Source organism: Maniola jurtina, chromosome 23 (assembly GCF_905333055.1).
Source record: "Maniola jurtina chromosome 23, ilManJurt1.1, whole genome shotgun sequence".
In the NCBI taxonomy this organism is placed as follows: Eukaryota; Metazoa; Arthropoda; class Insecta; order Lepidoptera; family Nymphalidae; genus Maniola; species Maniola jurtina.
Window position 1 is genome coordinate 1,072,906 of NC_060051.1, and position 12,045 is coordinate 1,084,950.

At 37.6% G+C, this 12,045-nt stretch overlaps 2 protein-coding genes across 3 annotated transcripts in view; both read right to left on the reverse strand.

Moving 5' to 3' along the window:
• LOC123877198 (zinc finger protein 569-like) overlaps window positions 1–12,045 on the reverse strand; it is a 32,776-nt gene that overhangs the window by 9,487 nt on the left and 11,244 nt on the right. The window contains exons 3-6 of one of the 2 annotated variants that reach the window (XM_045923730.1): window positions 2,738–2,826; window positions 2,167–2,341; window positions 1,989–2,084; window positions 1,691–1,825 (exon numbers count right to left, since the gene is read on the reverse strand). In XM_045923730.1, the coding sequence (XP_045779686.1) occupies window positions 1,691–1,825; window positions 1,989–2,084; window positions 2,167–2,341; window positions 2,738–2,817 (486 nt within the window). In that variant the 5' untranslated portion in view covers window positions 2,818–2,826. Of the gene's footprint in view, window positions 1–1,690; window positions 1,826–1,988; window positions 2,085–2,166; window positions 2,342–2,737; window positions 2,903–12,045 lie in introns of those variants that run through there. The other variant, XM_045923728.1, reaches the window with a different exon arrangement.
• Window positions 5,483–10,730, reverse strand: LOC123877215 (zinc finger protein 271-like). The gene is made up of 7 exons (XM_045923763.1): window positions 10,436–10,730; window positions 9,865–10,039; window positions 9,687–9,782; window positions 9,390–9,524; window positions 8,655–9,064; window positions 8,497–8,558; window positions 5,483–7,255 (listed from the first exon to the last, which is right to left on the reverse strand). The coding sequence occupies exons 1-7, from the start codon at window positions 10,513–10,515 to the stop codon at window positions 5,589–5,591; spliced, it is 2,625 nt and encodes an 874-aa protein (XP_045779719.1). The 5' UTR covers window positions 10,516–10,730; the 3' UTR covers window positions 5,483–5,588.

Genomic DNA, 12,045 nt, shown 5'->3' on the forward strand with positions numbered 1-12,045 from the left:
CTAAGCGATTGTACAAGTCGTTGAAGTCTTTATTTACTCCCTTGGCCGTGGCGCTAGGCGTCGAGTCGTCAATGCGTTTCAACCTATGGTAGATATGATAGCATAAAGCGCGCGATCGTTCGTGAAGACTATAATCATATTTTTCCTCTAGCTGTTTTACACGCGTTGCAAGCTCTTTTAAAGAAACAGCGGCTCCCGAAAGATCGTCGGCCGGGTCTAGACCTGACTCCAAAATATCAGTGCTTGGTATCGAAGGCGTTAGTTTAGCGATTTGCTTTTTAAGTTCGATCACCGTAGAAGCTGGTTCTGCACCTCTTATTAAGACCTCGTAAGACAGTTCATTTTTGTTTAAAAGAAAATATTTGATAGGGTGAGTTCCCATTTTTACAAAAAAAAATATACAGCAAAAGCGCAACAAAAATTTAAAAAATCAACAGTAGGTACATATAAATAAAAGCTAACTACAATTTTTAATACGTAAATGACATTAATGAGTGATGATATAAGCAAACAAGAATAATAAAACTAGTCTAATAAAATATTCTGACAAATAATAATACTGTAAACTGTTTTTTACAAAATTACTACGTACGACTCGGTGGCAATAGGCAATAATTAGCGCAACGCGGGTAACAACAATAATTTTATTTTATAATAGCGGGTGGTCAGCGCGTGAAATCGAATGCATAAGAAAAAGAAGGTAAAACTATCACAATCAATTAGGTAGGTAAGTTACGAACTGTTGCGTAGTTATTACAGTTAAATTACAATACGGTGCATAACTGAGACAATTTAACGATTTATAAGACTTATTTTGTAAGTTTAACACAAGTAACTAGGTATAGGTATGCACGTAACAGTTTATAATCGAAAATAGGCAAAACACAAAATAGCTTAAGCGTAATACGTTAGAGAGTACGTACCAGTTCGTTGTTGCAACACCTCGTCGTTTACACTGTTGAGAATGACGGTGCAGAATCTGTAGTGTTGTGTGAGAAGACTACAGGGTGGATTGGTGGATAAAGAACCACGGGAAGGGCGCCACTGTGACGGGGTAGGCCGTCACAGGAATAGTTAAATAAAAGTCCCGGGTGTGGGTCAATCCTGCCTTTAATCGTCTTTACCACCGCACGCACCCTGCAGATGAGTTAGGACAAACGAGACTGGCCTGCTCCAGGAGGAAGTCCGTGGCCTTCTGGGGTTCCGTCAGGCAGGTTAACGACGTGCTCCAGAGGCAGCTCCTCGGCGTTAGAGCGTTGCACCAGGTAGAAGGAGGGCCGTTGAGCTCAGTGCCTATGCAGCGGACCCCAGCGGGTCCTGAAGGAGCACTCTAGCACACTTAGTCACAAAGGTTAGGGCGTGTGGTGCGTTTAACAGTTTTCTTAGTGTAACGAGAGAACAACCGCCCGCGCAGCGTCCCGGTGGTGAGTGTCCGCGAGCGCCGTCCGGCCGCGACGCGGCCCGTGTGCAAAACCAGTTTCTAGTAGGTAGGGTTCGGTAGCCGCGTGCGCACTGCAGTTCAAAGCATGGAAAACCCAACCGGCGCGAACGAAGCTCGCGGGTTCCGCCTTAATTATTTATTTAGTCTTTAAGGTAACACGTTACAACGTTACATAGGATTGCTCGATTTACAAAAGAAAGGAAAATTGAGAGAAAGCTAGTTTAATAGTAAAAGGCATAAAGTACTCACTAATTCATGTTTGTCAACTAAGTCCATCATCAGTGCACGGGCTCTCAAGCTCTTGTCTCTAAACTTACTAAAGTTTCTCAATCTCTGAGCACATTGTACACAGAGTGTTTGTTTTAAGTTTCCTGCATCACACAACTGAAACATTTAATTCAATTATTCAAAGATATCTTTAGCTTACAGATTTATCAGAAGCATTTGTCAGTGAACAGCAGCATAAAGGTAGGTTCAAACTTATACTTGAATTAACTTTGCTACATGCTATTGAGAGTGTTATGTATAACTATAAGAAATAACTTACAACAGGATGTCCAGTTAACTGGTCATATGCTTCTTCCAATTTGTGTTTGCGCATAAGAAACAGCTTGCTGTCAGAGTCTAGGCATATCATGCAAACCTGTAAATATACCCATAGGTAAAATCAAATTTGTATATTTACACACATTTTTCAATGGCCATTGCAACAAATGTCAAGTTACCTGCACAGCTGAAGGAATAGCACCAGCAACTAGTTGCCTGAATCCACCTTCTGTTTCGCAAATGTCATCATCTAGGAAGTGGCGCGAGCAGATCATGGCAGAGTCTGGCAGCTGACTGCCTTGCATGCCGAGGGCGCTGAGCCAAGCAACACGGAGGCCGCCTTCACGGGGGAAACTGTAAGGAAAACTGACTTGTATCAGTGACTTCTTTTTGTAATCCATAACAAGTCTAGCCCTGGACTGAGATCCCAACTTGTAGTAAGCAACGATGCAGTATAAGATAGAAGCTGGCTAAGAGCGTCGAAGGGTTGGGTACTTATACAGTTTAATTAAATCTTTACCCCTTATTAGTTTCTTATTCATGAGGGTGTTGTACTGGTAAAAAATTGGTAGGTGGTTACTATTAGCTGGAAAAAACCTTAACCAGACCAATTCACGTATGAATTCCCAAAATATCCTCTGGCGGGGTAATGAATCAAGGGGCCTGCCACTTGAAACGACGGGCGTTGAATTGTGAAGTCAGCGCAGCATTCTACAGTTCAATAACAAGAATGAATGTAAATATACTCACCCATGAAAACTGATGCCCTTGCCGTCAGATGTGATCACATTGTCTGAAGTATTATTGCAGAAAGGCACACAACACCGCATTTTCAATGTCTATGTAAATAAAATAATTAGGTAATTGAGCAAAAAGTAGGTAGTACCCGTAGTAGTTACCTAAGTATAGTACAAGTTGGTACAAGTAGGTACCTACCTATTATATTCACTATAAACTTTTTTATGATCTCAATCAGTGTTATTGGTCTGTGGCACAGATAACTAATTGAAGAATTTTTACCTATTTATTCACCAATTTATTTTAATTATCTATGATTCTTTTAATTTACTGGTTTTACGGCTCTGGGTTCTAGCCTTTATAAGCCTGGTAGTTTAAAATTGTCATGTCATGAATTCATGATACTGTAATGTAATTCCATGCATGAATTATTCAATGCTGCAGTATATTTCGTGGCTAGTCGCACTACGTCCATTCCATTCAAATCAATTCTAATTTTATCAGCTAAAATAATGAAATAAACTTTGAAGAATCTATGTCACAGACCATTATCAAAGACAAGGAACATACTACTCTCTAACGAGAGATCAAAGGAACGTGAAAGGAACAGAAGCAACGGACACAGAGTACCTACATACATTCTGGCAACAGTGTTGCCAATTTGAATTTATGCATGCATAGTATAATACGTCCATGCATGGTAACCCCCCCCCCCCCCCCCCCCCCCACGTGGTATCTAATCTAGGTACCTAGGTAACGGGTACTTACCTACAGAGCGGAGAGCCAGTTGCATGAGTCGTGGTCAATGGTCATAACGGCTTCAGAGTTGCCAATATGGATTTATGCATGCATGGTAAACCCCCCCCCCCCCCCCCTCCCCCCTACCTGGTATCTAATCTAGGTAGGTAACGGGTACTTACCTACAGAGCGGAGAGCCCATAGAGTAGGATGGGAGAGCCAGTTGCATGAGTCGTGGTCATAAGGGGCATGAGACGGGCCTGCCCGCGAAATTCAAATTTAATTTGGTTTTTCGCATTTTTTAAACTAATACGACAACATAGGCTTATGGCATCATAAGCTTACGTTGTCGTAATAATTTAAAAAATGCGAAAAACCAAATTAAATTTGAATTTCGCGGGCAGGCCCGTCGCTTCCACCATAACGGCGCCCGATCTCCGGATTCGTGGTCTGTGGCCCGGGACGAAATATGCACAAATCAAAATCATTTAATTCATTAATTAATCGTTGTTGGTACCTATGTACCCGTTATCTACATTAAAATAATGTCTTTAAACCTCGAAATAGGCTCAAATCATTAGATAGGCACTTGTACTTTAATGAATATTTTTAGCACAGCTTCATCAAGTTCGGTGCTACTTTTTCAAATCCATACTAATATTATAAATGCGAAAGTGTGTCTGTCTGTCTGTCTGCTACCTTTTCACGTCCTAACAGTGCAACCGATTCTGACGAAATTTGGTACCTACAGGGTTAGCTTATCCTACGGGATTTAAAAAAAAAAACCAAAATCCACGCGGGCATCCTCTTATCTTCCTTATCAATTACTAGTATTACATGGTTTCTAACTAATTTAATCTATTCTAATGTCTATTCTATTGTATTTGTTAGTATGTTAATCGTTGTGTGTGTGTGTGTGTGTGTATGTTGTGTAAGCGTATTGTATAACAGTATGCGTGTGTATTTATGTGTGTAAGTTATGTTTATTTATGTGTTATCGGACATCCTCTAGTACTTAATAATTATAAAATATAGGTATGTATAAAAGTGAAATAAATAAAAAAATAAGGTAAATTCTTTATTCAAAGCAACTAAGGCTCAATTTGTTAGTACAATTTCAATTCTTAAAAACTAATGTTAGTAACAACTTTGTGAGGAAAAAGAGACACTTCAATTTAACTACTTATAATTGTGGCCTTACCAACACTTGAACAACGTGTTCGATCATTGGTGAGTCCACCTTACAAACATGTTCAGGAAGCGGTTGGTACTTGAGCGCAGTCTTGTTAGCAGTGATGATGACTTTTCCGCTTTAATTATGGCAAAGAATTCATCAGTCCGCTTATTGTGTGTGACAGTTCCAAGTAATCAGGTTATAGGTCATGTTTTTATAACTAAGTACTTATTAATAAAAAATAATTTACTAATGGTAGTTATATATTATAATGTAGTTATTGACTTACATACTTAGTAAAATTAGCTTATCCTGGTTTTGGAAACATGATAGGTACGTCACAGTCATAACTATATATCTTGTCCGCGTGCTCTGCAACACTTCACACATCTATGATCATAGTAGCTTTAGTTTTAAGTAAACGTAATTAATTAACGAGGCATTACTTTTGTATTTGATGGAGATTTCGGTGATAGGTAGAAAAACTCCTACTTTTTTTAAAATCGGTTTAAAAAGTAGCATTTGTTACTCCTTGGTTACATCCTTTACTTGTCTGTGAAGATTCCGTCAAAATAGGCGCAGCCGTTCTGAAGATTTGGCCGTTCAAACAAAAAGATAGAAAAAAAAAATTACAAACATGTTGTTAATTAAAACTCCTTGGAAGCCAATTGACCAATACAATACAATTTATTCCTTTTACAATACATAGATACTTTTACTTTTTGATTTTTTATGGATTTTTTAGATTTTAAAGGTTATAATATAAATCACAATTGTCACTTTTCTTTTTCTACACAGCACACGGTGTTGCCACTGTCCTCTTTAATTTCGACGCGAACACATGTCATTCAGTTATGGTAGTCCAAATAACCATATGAGCTTAATATGAGGTACCTAGTATTTCCACTTCAATTTTATTTATTAGTATTTATAAATAAAGCATAGATTTTATTAGATGTTAATTTTTCTCTCATGATGATTTCTCATGTGCTTCACTAAATGACTATTTCGTGTACATTTATATTCGCATAAACTACACGAATGACGTTTTTCCCCAGTGTGAGATCTCATGTGCACAACTAAAGCATCTTTCACTGCACATCGATATGCGCATAACTTACAAGCATGAGGTTTTTCTCCAGTGTGAGTTCTCATGTGCCTCACTAAATGACTATTTTGTGCAAATTTATATCCGCATTCACTACATGAATAAGGCTTTTCTCCAGTGTGAGTTCTTATGTGCTGCACTAAAGAATCATTTGTTGAACTTTTATAATTGCATATCTTACAAGGATAAAGTTTTTCTCCAGTGTGAGTTTTCATATGTCTCACTAAACTACTACTTCGCGAACATTTATATTCGCATAAACTACACGAATGAGGCTTTTCCCCAGTGTGAGTTCTCATGTGCACAACTAAATGACAATTTCTTGAACATTTATAATCGCATAACTTACAAGAATAAGGTTTTATCCCACTGTGAGTTCTCATGTGCCTCACTAAATGACTATTTCGTGCACTTTTATATTCGCATAAACTACATGAATAAGGCCTTTCTTCAGTGTGAGTTCTCATGTGCGTAATTAAAGAACCATTTGTTGAACCTTCATAATTACATAACTTACAAATAAGTTTTTCCCCAGTGTGAGTTCTCATGTGCGCTGCTAAATAAGTACTTGTTGAACATTTATAATCACATAACATACAACAATAAGATTTTTCCCCAGTGTGAGTTCTCATGTGCCTCACTAAGTGACAATTTTGCGAACTTTTATAACTGCATAAAGTACATGAATAACACTTTTCCCCAGTGTGAGTTCTCATGTGCCTCACTAAGTGACAATTTTGCACGCTTTTATAACTGCATAAATTACATGAATAACATTTTTCCCCAGTGTGAGTTCTCAAGTGCCTCACTAAATGACTATTTGCTGTATAATTGCATAAGTTACAAGTAAAAGGTTTTTCCCCAGTGTGAGTTCTCATGTGGGCACGTAAATTGCTTTTAGAAGCAGATTTATATTCACATAAATCACAAGCATAAGGCTTTAATGCTGTGGAGCGTTGCATGTTAACTGTTTTGCATTCATACTTTACTTGGTTATGAGTCTGGATGTGTTTAATTAAGAGACTTTTCTGTTTAAACATCTTGCGGCAAACGTCACAAATAAACAATTCTTTCTCAGGAAATGTAATTGAATTATTTTCGGTTGCAATATTAAGTTGTACATCGATGCTATTATTTGAACAATCAGTTTCACTTTGCAACAATTTTGATACATTACGCTTATAATCTCTTACTTCATCAATGACTGGTTTAATGTTTGTTGTCATAGGGACATTATCAATATTCGGGTTTTCATAGGAACTAACAGCTTTCTGTGTTTTCATCAGCGATCCTTCTTGTTGAGGCACAGCTTTAAACTTTTTACAATCATATAACTTGACTACACAATTAGTTAGTGTATCAATGTTTATGTGTGTCTTATTGTAACTGACAGCTACCTCGCCGTTGTTAGTTTCAGGGTCTCGTTCACTTTCCCCGAATGTATCGGCTTCTTCAGTAGCGTGCACCTCGTTTGCATTATCTGATTCAAGTCTCGCGGACAAGGGAGCCACTGAAACAAGACATAATATTTACTAATTACATAATAGGGTATTTTACCCTTTTTTCAAAATTGTCTTAATTTGATCCGAAAGTGACAAATGAACTTTCAAAAAATTCACAAAAATTTTATTTGATTGATAAGTGCAATAAAAATGCATTTAGTTTGTATTTCAACTCTTTACGCGAAAACCGCGACCCGCCATTTTCAGGGTTCCGTACCTCAAAAAGAAGAACCTAACCCTTATAGGATCACTTTGTTGTCTGTCAAGAAATCTAGGGTACTTCCCGTTGACCTAGAATCATGAAAGGAGATTGGCGAATTCCATTGAGTTTCAGACCCGAACTAATAGAACCGTGAGGCTCAAGCCCATGTTCACGAATTAAATTTCTCATGCTTGTTCTAGTAAACCAGTCTAACGAAAAACTTCATCAAAGTCTATCAAATAAAGTTGGGAGAACAAAGATATTCACTTGTATTGCCATGTAAAGGTTATTTATAATGTGTGCTTGTGAATAATTATATTTTTGATCCCCATCTTCTAAAAGTAACAGGCTTACACAGAAAAATTAAATGATATCTAAATCTGAACGGTTTTTAAAAATGCTGGGTCCAAATTCGCCAACCTCCTTTGGTGGGTAGTAGGGTCTTATAGCACAAGTACAGGAATAAATCTAAAACCGTGAATTTGTGGTTATATCATTTAAAAAAACTAAAATGTGTTTCAATTTTCAAAGATAAAGATATACCAAGTAATAAATTTCATATGAAAGGGCTTTACGTATACATTCTAAAACAGATTTTTATTTATTTTTAGGCATAATAGTTTTTGATTTATCGTGCAAAATGTCGGAAAAATACCTGAGTACGGAACCCTCGGTGCGCGAGCCTGACTCGCACTTGGCCGGTTTTTAAGGTTCATGAGCTGTGAGCATTTTAGTGAAATACATTACAACTACAATCCATGTGACATTACAGTTTGTATGGCGGCTACAGCTTTGTGCGTTTCAAATATTTGAACAACAGATAAAAAAAGTGAAAAATCTTTGAAATGAATTATACAATTTATTATTTAATTTTATAAATTGAAATTTCACATGTTTCGATTGCATATTGCTAATACTATCTTGTTCATATATTTTAGATTTTTTTTTGTGACTTGGTGTTAACCTATTGTATAATAATTATGTCAGCGTTGAGTTAATGACACAATAAAAATATTCGAATGTACAACTAACTCACGCGTCACTTACCTACAGTTAGAGGCAAGTCTGCAGAAGGACGAGGCTCATCGATTTGCTTCCAAATGCTCAGTCTGTGAAGCATAATACAATGTGTTTAGAGTGTACTGGGGGCCACTAGAACAGTTTAACATCATAGAAACGTCATTAGTATTGCAAGGTGTACTGACTTGTTCTCAGTGCCGAGTGAAGCAAGTGAGTGGTCGGTGCGCTCAGCCGCTTGTTGTGTAGTTGGTGCTTTCTCCTTCAGAGCATTGCAACCAGCTTCATCCAGTAGTTGTGCTTGCAACCTCATATTTTCATCAGATAAGCAGCCTTCATTAGATGCAACAAATCTGCTGAAAACCTTATTGTCATCTTCATTTGTCACTTCTGTGTCTCCATCAACTGACATAGAGTCATCCCTTGGTTCGTTTTTTACTTCAATGCTGTGTATGGTTTCCCCTAATTCTATCTGTTTGTCTTCCGAGGGATGTTCAATGTATAAGTCACAGGGATTGGTACCTAGCACAGTCCACACGATGTTACTCTTTAGTTGGTGCTGTGTGCGGTCAATCATCTGTATATGTTGTGTTGTTATCTGAAACAAATCAACTATTGAATGAGTACATTGTTTATTTACTGACTAGCCGATGCCCGCGACTTCATTCGCGTGGATGTAGGTTTTTTAAAAATCCTTTGGGAACTCTTCGATTTTCCGGGATAAAAAGTAGCCTATGTGCTAATCCAGGGTATAATCTATCTCCATTCCAAATTTCAACCCAATCCGTTCAGCCATTTTTGCATGATTGAGTAACAAACATCCAAACATCCACACTTATAATATTAGTAGGATTGCTCGATTTACAAAAGAAAGGAAAATTGAGAGAAAGCTAGTTTAATAGTAAAAGGCATAAAGTACTCACTAATTCATGTTTGTCAACTAAGTCCATCATCAGTGCACGGGCTCTCAAGCTCTTGTCTCTAAACTTACTAAAGTTTCTCAATCTCTGAGCACATTGTACACAGAATGTTTGTTTTAAGTTTCCTGCATCACACAACTGAAACATTTAATTCAATTATTCAAAGATATCTTTAGCTTACAGATTTATCACAAGCATTTGTCAGTGAACAGCAGCATAAAGGTAGGTTCAAACTTATACTTGAATTAACTTTGCTACATGCTATTGAGAGTGTTATGTATAACTATAGAAACAACTTACAACAGGATGTCCAGTTAACTGTTCATATGCTTCTTCCAATTTGTGTTTGCGCATAAGAAACAGCTTGCTGTCAGTGTCTAGGCATATCATGCAAACCTGTAAATATACCCATAGGTAAAATCAAATTTGTATATTTACACACATTTTTCAATGGCCATTGCAACAAATGCCAAGTTACCTGCACAGCTGAAGGAATAGCACCAGCAACTAGTTGCCTGAATCCACCTTCTGTTTTGCAAATGTCATCATCTAGGAAGTGGCGCGAGCAGATCATGGCAGAGTCTGGCAGCTGACTGCCTTGCATGCCGAGGGCGCTGAGCCAAGCAACACGGAGGCCGCCTTCACGGGGGAAACTGTAAGGAAAACTGACTTGTATCAGTGACTTCTTTTTGTAATCCATAACAAGTCTAGCCCTGGACTGAGATCCCAACTTGTAGTAAGCAACGATGCAGTATAAGATAGAAGCTGGCTAAGAGCGTCGAAGGGTTGGGTACTTATACAGTTTAATTAAATCTTTACCCCTTATTAGTTTCTTATTCATGAGGGTGTTGTACTGGTGAAAAATTGGTAGGTGGTTACTATTAGCTGGAAAAAACCTTAACCAGACGAATTCACGTATGAATTCCCAAAATATCCTCTGGCGGGGTAATGAATCAAGGGGCCTGCCACTTGAAACGACGGGCGTTGAATTGTGAAGTCAGCGCAGCATTCTACAGTTCAATAACAAGAATGAATGTAAATATACTCACCCATGAAAACTGATGCCCTTGCCGTCTGATGTGATCACATAGTCTGAAGTATTATTGCAGAAAGGCACACAACACCGCATTTTCAATGTTTTTGTAAAATTAATTAATCGAGTATAAAGTAGGTATTACCAAATTATAGTATTTTCACTAGTAACTTGTAGAAGATCCCGACCCGATCGGTGAAGTGAAATGAGCAATATTAACTACTAAGTGATGATGATGTTGATTTAAATTTTTATCCCTTTCAGGAAAGTGAGTGCTCGCCATTTTATTCACAGACCAATAACCGTGTACTATGTTCTGTGCCAATGACATGTGATTCTAAGTGATTTTAATTATTCCCGTTTTTTTTAATTTACTGGTTTTACGGCTCTGGGTTCTAGCTCTTTTAAGGGGCATGAGATGGGCCTACCCGCGAAATTCAAATTTAATAATAAATTCTTGTATCAACTATTCTCACAAATTAGACGATACCAGAATTCATTTCTTAAACTGGACCCTTTCAAGTAAAGATTTGTATAGAAACCTGTGAGGATGATACTGCCATTGTCGCAATTAAAATACCATAAGCCTGCGTTGTCGTATTAGTTTACAAATTGCGAAAACCCAAATTAAATTTGAATTTCGCGGGCAGACCCGCCTGGTAGTTTAAAATTACAGTGTCATAAATTATGCATGAATTCAATGCTGCAATATATTTCGTGGCTAATCGTGCTATATCCAGTCCATTCAATTCAAATATCTAACACACCAGAAATAAATGCAGAATTTTTCATCAGCTGGCAATGGTCACAGACCATTATCAAAGGAAGTGAAAGGAACAGAAGCAACGGACACAGAGTACATACATTCCGGCAACGGAAGGACTGCGGAATTCACTATGCATCATAGATATGTAGAGATGGGCCCATCAAACTTCAAAGGAAAAAAATGCGCACACAAATTCCAGAGAATTGGCAAAAGTCTCTGAACTTTGTCATCAGTCGGCCGCACACGCTTTATCGTATCGCTCGTGTTTTTGACTGTCAAAAATGCCGTCATGTGCGGTCAAATCTTGCAAAAACCGTACGGAAATCCATCAAAAATAAGATGGAATAACATTTCACTCGTAAGTATATCGTGTTCTCATTTAATTTAACGCATAAGCTGGGTATATTTTTAATTTTGCTATGATTAAATATGTGCCGCAAAAATATCGTACAATTGGAATACAGAAAGAATGGAGTCGTGTTATTTTTTTTGAAGTAAAACTTTTAATTCGCGTATGACAGACTATATTTTATGATCATGAATATATTTAACTATGATTGTATGTTTGTAAGTATTTAACTATGTATGTTTGTATATAATTAACTATTTTACTATGTATGTATATTTGCACTAGTAGACTAGCGATGTTTCCGATATTCGCATCCTCACCCGCAATTGCGAAGCTTACGCATTGATTTGGGCATCCACATCTGCATCTACAATACTAATTTTTTATTTTCTCTCTCGTCTGGCTTTACAAAGATTAGCCAATGTCAAGTTTGTAGTTATTTGTAACAAACTATACAAGTATGGACCCCGTCTGTGCCGGCGCTCGCCGACATACGCACGGCACCCCCTTA